Raw genomic sequence first — 21,199 nt, forward strand, 5'->3', positions numbered from 1 at the left:
TTTTTTTTTTTTTTTTTTTTTCGAATTGGGGAGCTATTTGTAGCATCACGCGTACGCTTCATCAGTGTTTTGCGCAGACCCAATGGTGTTTTTACATGCAATTTACGTTTTTGTGCCATAGTCCGATGCATTTCCGGAAAGTACGCTATCTAGACCGATGCACTCCTGAAGGTATGCTATCAAGCCTGATGCATTTTTTACGGGGTTACGCTATCTAATTAGCCTTGACACAAACTCTATTGCATGGTGCTGTCATTCGATTGCTTGGATTATTCCTCCAATGCAATTGTCGTGACAGTCACAATTCCACCGATACATATATGGCGTTGAGCTCTTTTTTCAAATGGGGGAATGCGAATACCACTGATTTACCGGTATATTCACCAGTAGTTCGGCACTACCTTTTTTGCGGTTTATGTATTGGACATTGATATATCCAAGACATCAACCTAACGCGAAAGCACTCCATTTTTACGTGTGTCTGTGCTGAACCCATATCTTCGCTGTGCACACACACGGGACCGACGGCTTTAAGTGCCCTCCGAAGCACTCCACAAATCCGAGACACGGCCCAAACCTCTCCTCATTAAACCACTGACAATTCCTGAGCGAATCACGGTGGAAAAATACCGGACGAAATTTGACCGAGAATCGAACTCGTGTCCTCACGCTCACAAACCTGGCACGCTAACCACTAGTCTATGGCTGAGAGTGCGCTACACTTAGGTGCTTGTTCTATTTTGTGTATTGATGTGAATTGCGACTCAATCACAGTACACGGCGCAACGAACAAATTTTTTTAACTTTTCTCCAAAAAACGTCAACTGAAAGGTCTTTCTGGTCATTTTCCATTCTTTTTATACTTTGAACGCACAAACAAACACTACCATCGCTGCTTTTGCAATTTCATTCATGCAAAGTTTATCGTTGTACTTTGTCTCTTGCTGGTTCTCTCTCTCTCTCTCTCTCACTCTCTGCACTTTTTTTCAACTTTATCTCAATTTGTTGCTTTGTTGCTATCGGTTTTCATTTCATCTCAGTTCGAAATGCATTTACATTGCTGCATTTTCAGAGTTCAGATATTCCTCCATGGTTTATATTTTTTTTGCATTATCCAATCCGTTCGATGTTAGCTACTTATAGCATCATTTGACGTTTCTTGTATGTGCATTTTGTACCGTGTGAAACATGAAACAGAAGAGTAAGAGAATACAACGACGACAACTATGAACTATCTACCTCGGAAAATGACAAGCAAATAAGCATAAGAGCGAGCATAGAAAGACTGGACACACAATGAACGGGCAATATCACACAACTCGATCAAAAATGATACCAAGTTGAAATCTCGCGAATCTCATGAACATTATATGCAGATAAAATAGAATGCAGGACGTGTTTAGGCGCATTGACGATGCTCTCTCTCTACGGTATGATGCACACTTTGGGGATGGGCTGTGTTACATTTCAAAGATAAATATCTTACACGAGTTACGATCCAAACATAAATTCACATTATGAACATCCAACGACATAAAATTGCACTGCACTTCTTCCACAACTTTTCTTCGGCACTTTTCTTATCGCGTGTGCGCTTGCGATTCGCCAGCACTTTCTTCGACTTTCTATATCATTTTTTTTCTCGTTCTTTTTTACGCTCTTTGGCTTGCTGTCGATCGTTTTCTTTCGCTCTGGCTCATTTGCTGGCTCCCAAATCACTTTGGCAAAGTTTACGGCATTTCTCTATCAATGCTCACCGTGCAGCAGCCATCATCTCAACAAACATGGTGAAATTGCAGAAATACACATAAACTACAGTGAGTGAGCGGGCGGAGTCGCGCGCGACTGTTACAGCGAAAATCTTTTATAAGGCAAAAATTGCCAAAACTATCAAAAAGTTTTAAATTAATTTATTGTTCACACACAGAATAAAGTATGTAAAAGTCGCACATAGAAAGAGAGTTGGTATGCGCTTCTTTTGTTTTGTTTTTTTGCAGCTGTGGCAAAAGAAGTGAGCTTGCAAAACACACAAAAAACGCCGATACAAACATTGTGATGGGCGTGCGAGAGACACGATAGTGTGCAATAAAAATTGGTTACTGATTCCAGATTTATTACGTGCTTCTTATTTAGTTCTTATGTCGCACCATCATTTGTTTCCGAGACGCTGCAAGTTGAAATTTAAGTTGCCACGACAACGAAATTGAGCATTCACATTTTTATTTTCAAACGAAATTCGTTTTTTTTACTGATTATTCGTAACGATTGTCACATTGTTTTATACCTATAAAATAATTATTTAAATTGTGTAGTTTGTATATGTAACTTTTATCACGCCAAACATTTGCCAAATATTATCACATTGAATATGAAACAAAAGTGTACAACATTCATGCCACAATCACAATGTCCCTAGAAGACAATTTTTTATTCATTGGTTTTGTTGCTATACAACGCATACAATCCAAAGAAAATGAAACTTTATCAAAATGTATTTATCGCAAATTTATTGACGTGATACACAGAAACGAATATCCGAGTACGGTTACTCGCACTTGCGGTTTTTTTGGTGTTAATTCCATCGAAGTGAACACATCATAGTGAAAGAAGAAATACATGTGTAGGCATAGCCGCATGCGTTCAACGTACATATGACTACACATGTATTTCTTCTTTCACTATGATGTGTTCACTTGGATGAAATTAACACAAAAAATAGAGTAAAATGGAGTGCGTAACTCATTTTGAGGGGTAGAGTCATATGTACGTTGAACGCATGCGGCTATGACTACACATGTATTTCTTCTTTCACTATGATGTGTTCACTTGGATGGAATTAACACCAAAAATAGAGTAAAATAGAGTGCGTAACTCATTTTGAAGGGTAGACTCTCTGCTAACAACGCAAGTGCGAGTAACCGTACTCGGATATTTGTTTTTGTGTATAGCGTAGTTTGCCTACTTGAAGTTAACTATAGTTGACCACTTTTGCTAAAAATTTGCGCATAGCATTCTTATTAAATTAGAAGATGAAACACTCAAGAGCCGAAAAAAACTCAAACATTCAACAGAATCAATTAAATTTAAAAGTACGTTTCGAAATCGTAATGTGGTGACTCACAACAAACTGGTGAGCGAGACTGAATATTTGTCTCTGTACGGTTTGTTTGCGAGAATGCATAAAGTAAAAATGTTGCGACAAATAAATGTGTCCGTAAGAATAAATATGGCAATACAAAAACGGAATCTGAAGAACGTTACATAAATTTTTTCTACATAGTACATCTCCATACAAAAAAAATTATGTAACGTTCTTCAGATTCCATTTTTGTATTGCCATGTTTATTCTTACGGACACAAATGTTTAGAATAAAGAGAAGAGAGACAAGAAATGCGCGGTTGAATGTTTAAAGGTGAACCGTGTGTGATGCTATCTGCATCAGCATTGGTGTGCAATCATTTAACATTTTTGTTGATTTTACTTAACTTTTTACCGGTTGCTATGTTTCTCTCTTTCTCTCTCTGTGAGCTTTTCTGCGATTTATATATGTTTCATTTTAAAAAAAATTGTATCCTTCTAGTGTTTTTGTCTCGTTTGCAAAAAAAAATCAAATTTAATTATTTACCAAAGAGATAGTGAAAAGCGTGCTATGCCGCATTCTAGACTTTTAACCATAGGAAAAGTGAAAAAAGCGCATACGAAGCGGTAAAGAAGTTTCGAGTGCATTATTTCGTATTTACTTTTCCATTTGACCGAAAACTATACACACACACTCCCTTTTTTATCTTTTTGTTGTACTACATGCGGCAGAAAGACCAGCGAGCGCACTTGCCGAGCAACAACAGAAGAAAAGTAAAATAGGCCAAAGTTCATAGCAAAACTTAATGTAAATGCGAAAAAAGTACGGCAAAATCTTTCTCTATAGGTGATTTTTTTTTTCTTCTTTTTCACTGTCTCTCAGTTTCACTTGACTCTTTGCAAAGAAAAAAATTAACCATATTTTTATTTTTTTTTGACTCTGCATGAAAAGTGTAGTGAAAAAGGCACAGTTTGAACAAAATTGAACGAAAAAAAATATTGAAAAACAGAACTGCAAACTCTCCTCGAAATAAGAATTGAACCTGACAAAGATGAACAACGCCAATTGCGCTCACGCACACAAATCAGAGGCGCGGGTGGTTTGTGGTGACGGCAATATGAACGAAAGATAGAGAGAGAATGTGTAAGAATATTCACAACTTAAATTTATGAGAATAAGTTTAAAATTGAATTTTGACATATAATCTATGAGCCAATGGTTTTTTTTTTTTTTGCTCAGAAAAAGAAAAAAAAACATAAACGTACACACCATACATAAGATTCCAATCCATGTATGCAATAGTGTTTGCCAGTGTTCGAAAGATGTGGCGTCGAGATCGATGTGAAATTGCAATAATATATGTATATTTTATAGTGAATAAAAAGACGGGAGAAAAAAAAATGAATGAAGATGAAACACACGCACACACACATGAAATGGTAAAGTTTTCACTGCGAAATCCAATATTGGAAGTTCTTGTTTCAGACCGAGAAAAGAACGAGTTAAGCTAAGAGATGAAAATTTGCGAAACATTGATACAGATAAAGCGTTTTGAAGTCCATATTCACTGTTCGCAGTTACACCCAAATGAGAAGAATTGGGGGGGAGGGGGTGTAAAGAGCAAAAGTGAATACGGCAACAATTTGAATGCAGTTCGATTAAATGGCATACATGATCATCGCATCGCTCAAAAGTGAATTGGAATGACATCGAATTTCTTGCGAACGAAGACGAATGCGAAAAAGATCGACAAACACACAGATTACGACCAACCGACCGAAATGTGATTAGATCAAGCAAGAAATAATAGAATGCAAAAATTCCCAAATTGAAACAATGTACACTAGGGTGTTTCCACATGAAAAATATTAAAAAGTGGCTATTATCATTTTGAAGAGCGTAAAATTCTGTATAAGATCATTTGATTTTCGATGCTGATTGGTCGCCGATGTCACTTCCTGGACTAAAAACACATTTGTAAATTGATTCCATGTTGCATTCACGCCAAAATCTGTAATTGATGAAATTATAAGATTGAACTAAATTAAAAACATAAAAAATAATTTTAATATCAAAATAATTGCTTAAATATTTAAAAAGTAACACAAAAACTAACAATTTTACCACAATAAACCAAAACAATGCAAAATTGCCAATTCATTTGACACATAACCTGTCATTTGTCATGCGTGAGCGAATCACGCTTCAAATGTCATTCTGTCAAATGAATTGGCGAATTTGCATTGTTTTGGTTTATTGTGGTAAAATTGTGAGTTTTTGTGTTACTTTTATTAATATTTAGGCAATTATTTTGATATTAAAATTATTTTTCATGTTTTTAATTTTGTTCAATCTTATATTTTCATCAATTACAGATTTTGGCGTGAATGCGAGATGAAATCAATTTACAAATGTGTTTTTAGTCCAGGAAGTGACATCGGCAACCAATCAGTATCAAAAATCAAATCATCTTATACAGAATTTAACGCTCTTCAAAATGATAATAGCCACTTTTTAATATTTTTCATGTGGAAACACCCTAATGTACACGCTTAAAATGTATATAACATCGATTTATTATGGCATCCATTGAAAAGGTAAATGGTGGATTTATGCAACGCCCGTCTACTTTGCTTGGTGCGGCAGTGGCGTAAAGTGTTTTTCGATCTTCTTGTCCAATGTTCTTACAATTTCCTTCCTTTAATACAATCAACTCACAAATAAAATACTCTATATATATTACTCGATGTATTGTTGACATATTAAGAGTAAATTATATTTGATGTATCACACAAAAATACAAACATTGATATGAAATGAATATATATCGCTATCGCTGGGTATTTGTGTTGTGAAAACAACAGCCCCGACAATTTCCACCAAATAGAAATGAGTGCGACAGAGATAGCAAGTGCGTTTCAAGTTGGCTGCTTTTTTTCGTCGTCAGCAGCAGCAGCAGCAATAGCGGCAACAGTAATCTATTGGCAAGCAAGTAATCAATTTGAACACCGAACGAAACCTTTGCCCAAGAAGTACAACAGCAGTAACAGCAGCAATAAGATCAAGCTGTTTACTGTTTCTTTATCGAGACGACGACGACAATGTATGCATGCATATTATATGTGTACAGGCAATATCAGCATTAATCATTTCCTTGTGTGTGATTTATTTACTTTACCCATCAAATTCTCTCATGCTGAACCATGTTTCGAACACAATATACACACTTGAAGAAAATGCAGACAGAACACACATACACACAAGAAGAGAGAGAGAGAGAGGGGGAGAGAAAAAGAGGTGAGATAGAGTGAGCCAGCTAAGAGACTCTTAGCATAAGAAAATTGTTCCCAATCATTTCCCAATTGAGATTTCCCACTTTATGCGATATCCATTTAAATGATGTGATCCACAAGGCAGTCCTATCTGTATTCGTTATTTCGTCTGGCAAGCGCTTGTATACTCGAACTACAGAAGCAGAAGCAAACATTTCTTCGATCAAAACCGATTTGTTCATGCCAGATCCGTTGATGATGTTACACAGTAAGAAAATATCAGCCGACGCTATACGCAAAACCGACTGGTTCGTGCGCTCATACGTTTTTACATCTTTTACATCTAGTGACCATAAGATTTTTCGACTGATTCGTTGCTCTTTGTGCGTATCTTCGCACAGTCGAAAATCTTATGGTCACTAGATGTAAAAGATGTAAAAACGTATTAGTGCACGTACCAGTCGGTTTTGCGTATAGCGTCGACTGATATTTTCTTACTGTGTATGTCATTTTTGTTCGATGCGCACACATACATCAGTGTGTGTGTGTGTGTGTGTGTGTGTATGCTGTTGAACATTCACACACGACCATATTTTATTCGATGCAACGCAATGAAAGCACTTTATCAGCATTATGACATACTATGAAACCTTACGATCTCTTCAGTATACTTTGTACATTAAGGACAGTTTCATGCAATTTCATTCACAGACTAATAAATTCATTTTTTATTCCACGGAACAAAATATAACGAGATATTCAAGTGTTGAACGAAATTGCAGAGGAATGTTAAAGAAAATCGAATATGCATAGATTTTGATGACTTTCGATTCGGATCATTTGTTTTTTTATGTGTACATAATATAAATTTCTCTTTCATCAAACACATCAATCATAATACATATTTTACAGTCTTGGAAAATGAAAAAACTCCATTCGAACGATGGATATTTTATTATTATAATTATTAAATGGAAAATTCTATATTTTCACTCACTGTGTTATTTTATGCATATGTGACCCAAGTTACTCTCTCTATTTCTTTCCACTTGTATATTTTCCAACATTTTTTTGGATTGTTGTGAATTGCTCTAGTGAGCTTTATATAAAAAATGAATGGAAAAACAAGGTGATTCCAAACTCCAAAGCAACAACGACAGCAAAGAAAGAGTCAAAAAATGGAATCGACCATTGAATTATAGTTGACATCATGATTTCAAATACATAAATCTGAAAAAAAATATATCTAATTTTGGTCACACTTTTTCAACCATATTTGCTTTCGTTATTTTCTTCTGGTTTTTTCGGTGAAATTTTGACCGAAATCTAAATTCAGAATTATGGACAAAAATCGTCGAATATTGAGCGGCAATAAATGAAAAGCAAAACAGTATCAGTAATAGAACTAAGCGTACTTTCTGCGTTCCGCTCGTGATTTTATACGCTGAGATTTATTACGGCTATGATTAGATAAAATTTGATATTGAATATCAAACGAACAAATTCGAATGGCGTCATCCTTGCTCGCGCGATCGAATACAAAAAAACTTAAACGGTTCAGAATTCGGGGTTTTCCACCGCAGTGGCGGCTCCCCTTTTTCTCGCTTTTTCCTCTTATTTTTTTGTAATTTATAAGCATTATGAAATAATTTCGAAACGCCAAGCCCCATTATTCGTGATATGTCTCGATGCGGAAATTTATAACCACTTCAATATAAAATTTCGTACAAACATTTTATACGAATTTAAAAATACAATATACAATACGTATTACGGCTTATAGATAATAATTCATCTTGGCTGTAAGAAAAAAAATCGAAACAACTACAACCTCGCCACAGACGTAAATATTTGCATGTGAAAATATATATCTTGAATATAAATCTTATCTAATCGGCAGCTCGTGCGTGAATATCACAAAATCCAATGGGAAATATATTATAGCTGTTTGCCGTACATTCTATAAATTATACGAAGCGTAAAACAAATTGATTGCCTATAAAAGCATTTATTTGTTTTCGTTACGCTCGAATGTCAAAAAACTACAGCTCTCGGAGAAAGAAAAAAAACGACCCAAAGATAATCTAAACAACAAATGTTACAATTAAAATTGAAAGTGTTTGACAGTTCGAAAGAGAGATAAAAAAAAATAAACATTAGAGAAATAAACCAATGTAAAATATATGGATGAATTGTTTGGTCTTGTATAGTGTCGTATATTGTGTCAAATTGCATTTATATGTCACTGATGAACCGATTTTAAATTGAATCGGATGCAACTCGTAATCCATGTGAACATCGAACAGTGGCCCATGTCGAAATCGGTCATCGCCCATTTGAAAATTTAGTGGTACCTCTCCTTCTCTCTCTCTCCCTGTGTGTGTTCGTTTTTTCCGAAACCATCCGGTGCAAAATAGAATTGAAAACAACAAGAGAGACTGAAAGAGAGAGAGAGATAGTGAATATGATAAATTGGAAATGTATGCTATCGTTTAAAATACAGACACATCTTGCCAAGGAGTTTACAAACACTTCATCGGAAACAAACATCGAAAAATCATGTAAATCGATTGAAAATGTGTCAGAGTCATTGATGAATTTATGCAAATGAAATTAAATTGTCGATTTTTGCGTGTGAGTGTGCAAAAGTCCCAAAATTCCGAGTGGTCCGGATATATCCAAAATGTAAATTGTTGTAATTCACACATTGTGGTAGAACAAGTGCGGAGCGATGCAATTCTTTGATCAAAACACACAAATGTCATTGTTGTTGAGGTTATATCATTACGTTGGAATCACATGTTTGGCACTGCCGTTCGTTCCGCTCTCTCACTCATTCCGTTCATGCGTGTGTGTACATTTTGTTTTTGACATTGTAATTGTGATGTTGGTGCTGCTATTGCTGCTCTTGCTGCTCTTGCTGCAAAAAATTCACTTAATGCATACAAATGTTCATTTGCAATGTGTACAAAACACATTCAATTAAATGATAAGTTTTAGCATTGCAGTTTTAAAGGGTCAAACATCAAGTTCGATGAACTGTATAATTCAGCCAAATCTCCCTATCCATACATGATTGATTTAAACGGATGTGCATGTTAACTCTTGCTCTACCATCTCCCCACAAACTGCACCATCAATCTATTCTCGTCGCTCATCTCTCGTGTTTGCATGTATGTCTAACTGGTTAGTTATTGTGTTCAGTGTGTGTCGACATTTGAGTTCGATGATTTTTAATGGGAAATTCGTTTAAATCATTTAATCTTGTTCAGTTAATTGTGGCTTGGCATATCCTTTTCCGATTCGGGTGAGAGGGAGAGGGATGGCCAAGGGTTTTGCTGCTGCATGCAGCAACCAATACAAAAGGAAATCGGTTTTGAAAGGATATCATTCGAGCATTTTATGTTCAGTGCCAGCCATCATCTAGCTATCCGTTCGAACAACAAGAGTGCAAAGCAATAATTAAAACCGGTTATATGCCATGGTTACGCTAATTTATGCAATGATATAATTTCGTTTCATTCTTCGAAATTGTTCAAGTGGAAAAAAATACCGACGCGCGTCCTCAAAATGGCAACAATAACCAAGCATCGGAATATTCACAAATATTTTGCTTTGCATTTTTCGTCAAACAAATCAATGAAATTCCATATTTTTGCATTGAAATATCCTCAATTTATCCTGATTTGTTGCATCCCAATTTTTGAATTTGTGTTATATTTTTGTGAAGGAAATGCTCTATTTTGGTATTGTGTCATTCAGTTGAATTGTAATAGTTGTGCTCACATAATTGGCCACTAATTTTCAATATGATTGTAAGCAAATGTTCTGAAGTTTATATTGACGGAATATGGAAATGGGGCTAAAAAAGGATGAGAAAAAGAAGTTCATGCCATATCGTTGGTGCACACAGCTTATTGGTATCACCATATTTGTATCTATTTGAAAGGGTTGGAGACAATTCCATAAAGGGAGACTGACAGTCTCACAATATAAAGTAAAAATGATATCGGTCTCTAAATGATATTACTCTCTCGGTTGGTATTTTACCTGCAAATCAAACCTGTACGAACCGGCTTTTCTTTCTACTCGTTCGGAAGCTTTCCGATTCGATGATTCTATCCTTTTCTACCTCTTTCTCTCTCTCCTCTCTTACGCCATATGTAATAAATGATATTAAATACAAAGAGAAAATAGCGTAACATTGGCTATAAAAAACTTCCGTACTGATGTAGCTTGTTGTGAGTCATAATTTTTTTCATATACGCAGGATATTTTGCGACAATGTATGGGTTCCTATCTATGCTTGTTAATTGACTCTGCTAATATTATATTAACATTTTGGTATGACATCTTCTATACATGCAATATGAATACGATTGCCCCATGCCCAAGGTATATTACCATGTACGGTGTGCGCATTTTATTACATGTACAATGTAAAAGTAATAATTATGAATGAAATAAAAAAAATATTAATAAAATCATGACTCACATGCAGTTAGAATTGTGGGGGAGGCGTAAAAAGAGGGACATATGAAAAACTGAATGTGAAAATTTTATGAAATTATCTTAATCAACATAAAAACAATTAACTTTTTTACCGTAATATAAAAACAGAGAGAAGCAACAGTGGCAACAGTACAAAAAGCATCCCATACAAGTTTATACATAACCATTTGCCGACAACCGAAAGCATAATTTGATAAACTTTATGTCGAAGCAAACGCAGAGTAAATGATATCCCATGGCTTGCCAATTCAAACAAATTTAATAATGAGCGGCAGAAACATTTCGAATGAGACAGAAAGAGATGCAAAACTATATTTGTACGCCTTCATATCGAATGATGTTGCCTGTCTTTGCTATCGTCCCGGAAATGGAGTTTTTCTTGTTTATTATATCACATCGAAACGATAACAAATAAATTTGTAATTTAATAAAATTGTTACAAATACATGACGCTTTTAATTCCCTTCTCACATTGAATTAGTGAAAAGGGTGAACATGAGAGTGACTACACATATTTTTTTTACAAATTGAAATGTTCATCAATACTTTCACCAATTATCATGTGTAAATAACGTGAATAAATCATATTCGTCACTTGAATTGAATTAAATAAAACCAAAAATCGGAACTCATACAAGTGAAAAATTGAGAGCACAATTTGCGAAATAAATGACAAATGAAAATGTCTTATCGTCAACGGTTGTTTATGTAGGTATCATTTTGTTTGCAACAAATGTTTCTGTATTCTAGTGCTCGTGTGTATGCACATTTGATTACAAAATCGTCTGGTACACAGTTTTAATTGGCCATTAATTTAGATTGACGGAGCTACATTTCGAAATGGGATTCAAACCAAGAATCAATTGGATCGGACGACAAATTATGCAACTTGAATTATGTCTCTTGTCTCTGTACCAAGCCCCCACATTTCAGTTGCACACACCCCCTATCATTTTCATTCAATGGTAAAGTTTGTCATTCACAGAGAGAAAAGAATCGGAAAATATTTAGTGATGAAATATTATTATCTCAGTCACTAAATATTTACCGATTTTTTTCTCTCTTTGTTGAACATTCAAATTCTATTTCTATATTACAATTTCGGACGAATGTAGAAAATGATTTTATTTATTTGCGCCATTCTGGTTTGATGACGCCATTCTGGTTTGGTCATCATCATCATCATCATCGTCATAGCAGTCACAACTCTCGATTCAAGTGATTGCAGCTGCAGTTCAGTCGAGATTACAGTGAATCTAATTTTTTTGATAGACAAAATAACAAACAAAGCACACTGCAATTATGTTCCATAAGAGACTGTATAAAATGCAAAACTGTAGCACAGCTAGCGCCACTACGTACAACTATGGAGTTCTAGTCTGTTGTTTGTAACTGAGCAAAAGTCTTTTCACTGGTGGGAAGCAACTTAGTATAGATTACATTGAATTCCGTCGTGGCTAGCTGTGTTAAAATTTAAGCATAATTTCGGTACGAAGCAAAGTAAGCAGAGAAACTCTCCATTAACATAGGATTCATATACGAATGGCGTGTGAGTGGAGTGTGTCATGCAAAATTTTGTCTACCAAAAATATTAGATTCACTGTAAATATAGTTTTTGTACCAGAGTCGATGCGCATCCATCATTACACTGAAATCGAAAGAATTGACCAAACAAATGATCAGTCAGTTAAAAAAGATCTTTGAGAGTTTTCGAATTAGGTGAAAACACTTGTGAGCTAGCATTCACATTCAAATGACCGTTATTAATTGATGCGCTCTCACAAACTAAAGTGTGCGTTGAATTCACTTCTCGCTCTCTCTCTCTCTGTGTGTTTTTTTTCCCTTCAATCTTTCATTCATTCAACTCTCCATTGTCACTTCTTTGAAGTGTTATTCACTAACTTTTAATTTGCATAGAAATTCCTGGCTCTGACATGCAATGCACACTTTTACTTTATTGCAGAAATATTTGGTTTGCGTGCTTAAATGTCACATATCTGCACATATATACCAATTTCCCTTCCTTATACAATCCACTTTACAATGACAAAAAGATAAAAAGGAAAAACGTCGTACTTTTTCATAGTGAAGCAGTTGCGTTTTGATTTGGCTAACTCACAAACACTGATATACTTCAGTCCACATACGCTAACGCGGTGAACGGTTTATTTCGCGAACAGTAATTCTGTAATTTTATATATATATATATATATATATAGGAATAATCGAGAAAGACTACACTCTAGACAGAAGCGAATCGAGCAACATCAACGGAAAAAAGAATGATCTAGGTGAAACACGTGCACATTGTATAGAGAAAAAAGAAGGAGATGTGATAAACAGTTAAATTGGAATGGAGCTTGAAAAAAAAATGCAAGTGATAGAACGAAACGAAAAGCCACTATGATGTACCATGTTCAGTAAACGTATTACTTAAAAAGCTTACGATCTTTCACTATAACGTTTCATCTCTTTTTCTCTTTCACTCACTCTCTTTTGTCAACACACACACACGATATCTGTATATGGAGCGATTGTCGCGACCCTTCGACTTTTCTATACATTTAACTACTATCTTTGTCGACAGCAATTTTCTCTCTCTCTCTCAAACATTCTCTTGATTTCGGTTTTTATGTGCAAAACTAAATACATTAATATGGACGATGCTCTTCATTTAACTCCATTCTCAGACCTGCACGCCAGATACCATTCACAAAACATACACACATACATACTGACTACACTGGCACTGCACCCAATGCAATCTCAAAAGAAAAAGAGTAAATGGCATCGAGCGACAAAGTTGTTCATAATTTAATTTCCGAACAGCACAAAATTGTTGTCATGTTGCATTTCAATTTTAATTAATGGAACGTGAAAAGCGCACACACTTATGTTTTCTCTCTCTCACACTCACTCACTCACTTTATCGTTCATTTTTCAATCATGATGAGAGTGAGTGTATGTGTGTGTGGGTTTCGGTGAATCCTTTTTAACGGGTTCCCGTGGAAGGAAGGGATGAACTCGATTGTCAACGTAGTATCACGCGCGACATAACACACATTGAATAGACTAGATTTTTTGTTGTTGTTGTTGTTGTTGTTGTATTTTGTGTAAGTGTTTGGCTCTTGAACGCATTTACTATTTGATTTTGGTACGATTTTCGTCGTTGATTTTTCATTAGAAATTAATGCATTTGAGCATTATTATAGTTTGCACACCCTTTCGACGAATCAATTTCAAGTTTGTGTAGTGCGAAGAGTTTGGTAAATGAGATGATGACAACAAAAAAAGATGAGAAATCGACCTGCGAAAATATCAAAAAAGTAATCGAACTAGTAATGTTCATAGTGTCAAAACTTTTGAAAGTCACAAATTAAATACATCAATTGGACATTTTTTTCGCCGATATTTTTTAAACGAAACGATGGTTTAGATTTACCGAGTGAAACTTGGGTGATTACAATCTAAGACGCATTGGAATTAAAAGGCACACAACGAAAGAGATACAGATATAGAAAGCGATATAATATTGTCATTTGTCAACGAAGTCAAGTTGCTTTTTGTGCAACAAGAGATAACATACAATTGTATTCTTCTATTGTTCGTATACAATTTAACTCAATTGGTGTGTATAATGGTTCGAACATTCAATTTCAATGCCCATTGTATGTGCCAACACTATCTTTTTGAACAGTACTTTTTCATTTTCACACACACATAAACGCATAATAATAATAAACAAGGATTCTTGTGACGATTTCCGAGTCGATACTTCCAAAAGTGTTTTTATTTTAATGCAATCATTGTGATTTCACCAAGCAATAGAATTTATAAGCGTACCACTGTTCATACAGTGCATATTTGTATTCATTTGTATTGGTGTTGTTGTTGCATTTTATTTGTGCTTTCAATAGTATTGAATCAATACGTATATGGTAAATAGTTTTACTAAAGGCATTTGAAATCTTTTTTACGAATCATATAATTTTTTGTCTTGCATTTCTTTTGCATTTTTCAAAGCTGGACTGTGTGTCTGAAGAATCTGTGCTTACAACTATCAAATCACGTGTTTCTAGCTCATTTAAAAGGCACGGCAAATCATTTGATTTTAATGAGTGCGCATTCTGAAATGAAACCACATTTGGTTTTTTAAAAAAATCAATTGCGATATTTTAATATATAATGTACCAAATTCGAAAAACTTTCGTCGGATACCTATCCTACTTTTTAAAAGTGTAGGCTGGACATATATTACCATTTTGATATATATATTTCATCACACCCGGAACCGCTTTTTTGCTTTTTTTCTCGGCTACATTCTCGATTAAATTGTGTTCTCAACGAATGTAATTTTGATGAAATTTCTTGTAAAGTTACATTTAGAGATATTGTCATATCTTGAAGCAATTTTTGTTTTATATTTCTGAAAAACAAAACACAAAATGATAAATTATACGCTTTATCGTGACACCTCTTCCTCGCTCTCATCTTCTCATCCTCACCTCTCATCCTTCATCACACCATGTCATATTGCCATGGAACTTCGCCGACATGAGCAATAAAATATTTTTTGAATAGATTACGAATATTTTTTGCTTCGTTTGATTCTATTTCATCGTTTTCCACGATATCGTCATCGTAATTCAAATCGACATGCCTTGTGACTGAGTTAATAATTTCTCTTGTGATTGAATGATCCCGTCCAATGGTCATAATCAAATTGTGCAGAGCACATATTGCCAAAATGCAATACTTAACATTTTGTTCGCTGAGCTCAATGGTTGTTCGTAATAATCTAAATCTTGAAGACATGATTCCAAAGGTACTTTCAATCGGCGACCATTTGTTTCCATGATATAAAGTTTCCACTTCTTGGAAGTGGTCAAACATTTCAGTAAATATTTTAGTCTATAGGAAACATAGTTTCCACCGATGTTTATATCGTATGACTAGCCCCTAAGGGAATATCCACTAAGGAATATTTGTGCACAGTGCATCAAAGAAAATTCAATTTATAAGCTCAATTTTCACTCACTCTCTTCAATCCTTGATTTAAACGATGAAAAAAATTTATCGAACAGTCAACACACCAACATATATGTATATTTGTACACTTTTCAAGCTCGATTAATGTTATTTTCATCTCTTGATCTCATCCACTAGGTTTCTTCATCGTTCTACCCGTTAGTCGTTTCGGTATCAATATATATATTTCCCTCACACTCCAATTCTTCAGCAACGTTTTGCAAATGAAGAAAGTGAAGAAAGAAAGAGAGAAAGTGTGGTTTTGATGATTTTAATTGAATCTAACGAAAACACGATTTTATACTTTTTTGTCGTATGGCCATACATTTTCTTGAATTATTATGCAAATTTATCCGTTGAATTAATCGAATTGGTGTGTATAGCTTTTTTATAAGTTTTGACAGCTGAACAAAGAGTACAAGAATCGATTGTACACTGTATGCACATTATTATTATATAAAACCATCCGACGTTTGAGTGTCCATTTCAATTAGCGAAATACTTCATATTTCATTTAAAGTTTTCAACAATCTTTCCACACATATCGCATTTCTAAAAACATAGAAAATCTTCGTTGGACTCTTGCAACTTCTTGGAATGTGTTACTTATTGGACATGAAATGCATGTATCTTTACATTGACGTTATCATTTGATGTGAATTTATGCACTACACATAAAAATAGTTGAAAGAAAATGAATTCCATCTCAAATTGTTGAAAATCAACATTCTAGATAATGAATGAGTAAAGACAACGATCATTCAGAATTGTCAAGATGGAGAGAGAAAGATTGAAATATTTGAACAATGTGTAAAATCTGAATTTAAATGAGTAAAAGCTTTTTACTAAAAAGGTTGATTTGTTTGGTATGCGTGCGACGAGAATGGGGGATTGGTGATTAGATGATTTCAAGCATCTGTTCAACACATACAAACACATAGAGTCAAGGAAATGGTTATTTATATATATATATATATATATATATATATATATATCTTCGTTCACATTGTATTTAATTTGCAAAGAGTTTGTATAATTGTAATGTAACAATGTGCCCGTTTGCCCATTCACTTCTATGTTCCGCTGCCATCGTGATTGGTTATTCGCAATTTGCCACAATGCATTCACATTTCAACCCAAATTGAATGCACATTCTATGTTGATCTTCCGCAAGAGAGAGAGAGAGAGAGAGGAGGTAGAGAGAGAAAATCATGCATAGCAATTATTTGTTGGACCGGGTAGAGACGGAAAATGGTAGACGCTTGATTGCGATTGCAATTCGAAAATTTTCACATCCATATTCATGAATGTTACACACATATTTAATTGCTTAATGATTTGATGTCAAGATTTTCACCGGTCCAATGCAATATTATGGATTGCAGCGAAAATTTCGGTTCAATCATAATACATATAAACATAGGCATGTAGAAACGAGAGGCCAAGTTATTTCTTTCCATTTATTCTCCTTTTTCAGATATATATTTAAATTTACAAACCAAATTTCCAACCATACCACAAAATTGAGTGCCTTTCATTTCGCCGAACGATATAAACAATGTTTATCAGTTTAATTAATGAGCAATTTTTATTTACGTAATAATAATGTGATAAGTCACAAGTGTGACTGAATGCATTCTTATGCGAACAAGTTAAAAAGAAACATAAAATTTTCTCCAAATACTTTATTAGAATAAGTTTTACAATCAACATTTGAATTTCCATTCGTAAAATCTCTGAAATGAATTAATTTGAATGTGTTTTTTTCTTTATTTTTTTTATAGGTGAAAAGCCATACAAGTGTTCGTGGGAAGGTTGTGAATGGAGATTTGCGCGTAGCGACGAGCTGACCCGTCATTATCGAAAACATACCGGTGCTAAACCATTCAAATGTCGTCATTGTGATCGTTGCTTTTCACGTTCCGATCACTTGGCATTGCATATGAAGCGTCATGTCTAAGTAAAAACGGAAAATAATCAACAGAACGCGCGAACATCTTGAGAAGGAGCTAAATAAGAACAAAAAACAAACAAACGAAATGATGAAGAAATAAATCCAAAAATAGGATAAACACGCATTTTTGTAGAAAATCCACAAGTAGAAAGAAAGTAAAATAACGATGGACATTTTGTTGTTGTTAGTAAGAGCTAATTGATGAAAAAGAATAGATTATTTAAACATAATGTGGTTAATTTTTGCGTATATAGTTAGTAGGAAGTATCATCTATGACATTCGCACTAAAAAAAAGAAGAAGAAATGAAGAAGCCGCATAGAATGGCAATAAGATATAGCTAGTTAATCAGCATAAAATCAAACGAGTGAATGCTGCACTACGTTTGTAACGATATATGTATATGTAACGATAACAAATCCATACACACACAAAACATTTCAAAAAGAATGTTTTACTTATAAAAAGCCGTAGCAATGTAGAAGCAGCAGCTGCAAAAGATAAAAAAAATTTTTTTTCGATAATAAGTAAACCGACAAACACAAACACACACTATTCTCTCTTTACGTATAATATATAGATAATATTGATTTTATTTGTCCTTTAATACTTATTTTCCCTCACATTTTTTATATATGTTTAATAGATAAGAGAAGAGAAAAAAAATAGAAAACGGTATAACCAAACAAAAAAAAAGAGAAATTTTAGTAAGAGAAAAAAAGCATCTCGCCGAAAATTTTTGTATTATATATGAAGGGAATGACAAAAATATTTGAATGCGCTCATCGACCACTGTCAATTTTTCCAAGGGCAAATCATATTCAGACACACTAAAAAACACACCGAAAATATTGTTTCCATTACGGAAAGTTAGTCTAATGACTTTGCTTTTTGAAAATGGATCTAATACCATATAGTAAATGTTTTTTTTGATCCTGTTTTTGTTTGTCTGAATGTTATAAATACGACTTTTGATGATGGTTGAACATAGAATGAAAATCAATTCATTCAACGATGATTAAATAGTGAAAATTCATAGGATTTTTTTAACCTATACACATTAAAGAATATCAGGCCAAAACGAATTTGAGCGTCACGCATATACAGTGAAGTTCTATGTTTGAAGTGAACTGAACAAAACAAGACTCCGTACTCATTCGAAAACCATCATCATTCTAGCTCAATTGATAATGGTCACTGGTGGAATACGCATTAACAAATAAAAAATTCTTCTTTGTTAAGCTTAAAAATATTAATTCAACGATAAGTAAAAGTAAGCCAAAAAAAACATAGACAAAAAACAGTACATAGATTAGATAAAATCAAAATACTAAAGCAGAGAAGAAATGAGGACAAAGCGAACGAAATTCATTATCATTGAAGAATTCCCCTTCGCCATGAAGTGCAATCCAACTCAATTTTTTTCAGAAAAAAATCATTTAACCCTTTGTACACAGCACACTACAAACTTATTGTTTTTACTTCCCTGCTCGTTCATCACACATACACATTCACAATATATTTCTTTCTTTGTTCATTGAAAACTTTAAGTTTTTTTCCTTCCTGATGTAATAAGTAATTCAATTTAATTTTAAGTAAATTTTATGTATGTAAGTGCAAGAGTAATAAGTCCGATTTGATTGTAAATGTGCATGTAGTCTCTAAACACATGATATAAGAGCTTCCGTTTGTTTTTGGTTATTTTATTATTTTTTTTCGTTTAATTTTATATAAATTTATTTGGACATGTTCTCCATTGAAATCGATGTTTGCGGCTGAAACATTTCAACATTCATAAAAAAAATATTAAAGCTAGCCGAGCACTTTTGACAAGTGTGCGTCCTTAAATTTTGATATGTGGTTAAAATGAACCGTTTGAGGAGAATGAAAAAGTGCAGTTCTTTTGCCATGTTCGTGCTATTCGTTTTTTTAGTTAATATGTATTGAAATTAAATGCGTATTTGCAATCAGCTTAATTTATCCACAATAAAATCAACTCTCACACATACTAAGTTCGTCGATCAATGTGAGAGATTTTTGTTTGATATGTAGGTTTTATGCACACAAAAAAAAAATTGAGAGGTGGAAAAAACTAAATCAAAATTCGTTATTCAAATGTAATTAGAGAAAATGATGAAGACCGACAAGGTTAGGTGGGCCCGCTCAAAACGCAATGTAGAATAGAATAAGATGAATTGAATGAAATTAGTAAAAACGAGAGAAGAGCAAAAAAAACTTCGGAGAGAAAACATCTTCAAGTAAATAAAGCAAAGGAAAGAAAAAAGTGAGCGGGAGAAAAAGAGAGAGAGAGAGATAGTTTAAGACCATCAATTGAAGCTACCAAGCTGATTTCAATGAATAAAATACACATCACTGCCACAATATACAATGAATTTTACCACTTTTGTGGTGGATTCACTAACCCGTATTACTTGTTTTCTCTCTCTTTTTCTTTCTTTCTATATAACTTTCCTTATGTATGTGAACCAAATCAAAGTTGATTTTAGTTCTATTCTTAAACAACGACAGAATTGAATGAGAAATAATTTGGCGTTTCTGATGATATTCAACTTCCGTTCTCAAACGTGTGCGCATGAGATTATCTTTTTTTCTCATTAATGAATCTAATATACCGAAGCAACTGAACTAATCGAACTGCAAAATTATAATAGTACATTCGAAAATGGAGAAAATTGTTTTTTTTTTAATATTTTAGCCAAATATTGATGATTTTAGAAATTAGGTGAATTTAACGATGATCATTTTCGTTTTTCTATATTGTTAATTACTACCATATATCAGAATTTCGCCTTTCTCTTTTGCTTGTATATCGTTCACACGTTCGATTTGGGTTAACATATGAGTAAAAAGTCTTTGCACTAAATTCAGATGTTCGCCATTCAAACAACAAACACACAATATTAAATTCTATTTTATTGGTATAAACCTTTATTCATAGGCTATCGAATAGCACATTCACTTTACACTGAACGGAGCATTGTCTTCGATTTTTCTTAATATGCGTCGAACCATCAAAATTATGTTCTGGACAACCGATTTGTCGATTTTTTTCAACTTTCTCTCAATCCATGCAACCAATTGTTGCTCGTTTCAAGTATTTTGGACCTTCGCCTATAACATACATCCAAAAACAGACTAGAAATAATTAATTCTGTGTTTTTTTCTGAAGTTAAAAAGATGGTCCTTTTTTCATGGAAATGATATTTTTTAAGAAGTGAGCCATTATTGTGATTTTTTCTGCTTGCAAAGCACAATTTTGTCTTTAATCAGATGGTCCACAACAAATTCTATCGATTTCAAGAATATTTGGTTGATAATAGAGCAAGTAATTGA

General features: G+C 33.9%; 1 protein-coding gene across 2 annotated transcripts in view; it reads left to right on the plus strand.

The window, feature by feature from the left end:
* LOC116346582 (Krueppel-like factor luna) overlaps positions 1-20,836 on the plus strand; it is a 481,191-nt gene extending 460,355 nt beyond the window's left edge. For both annotated transcript variants that reach the window (XM_031776720.1, XM_031776721.1), the window contains one exon: positions 17,677-20,836. In XM_031776720.1, the coding sequence (XP_031632580.1) occupies positions 17,677-17,852 (176 nt within the window). In that variant the 3' untranslated portion in view covers positions 17,853-20,836. The remainder of the gene's footprint in view (positions 1-17,676) is intronic.
* Positions 20,837-21,199: the final 363 nt, after the last annotated feature.

The sequence above is a fragment of the Contarinia nasturtii genome, unplaced genomic scaffold, assembly GCF_009176525.2.
Source record: "Contarinia nasturtii isolate CC-2019 unplaced genomic scaffold, AAFC_CNas_1.1 Cnas_scaffold_1565, whole genome shotgun sequence".
In the NCBI taxonomy this organism is placed as follows: domain Eukaryota; kingdom Metazoa; phylum Arthropoda; class Insecta; order Diptera; family Cecidomyiidae; genus Contarinia; species Contarinia nasturtii.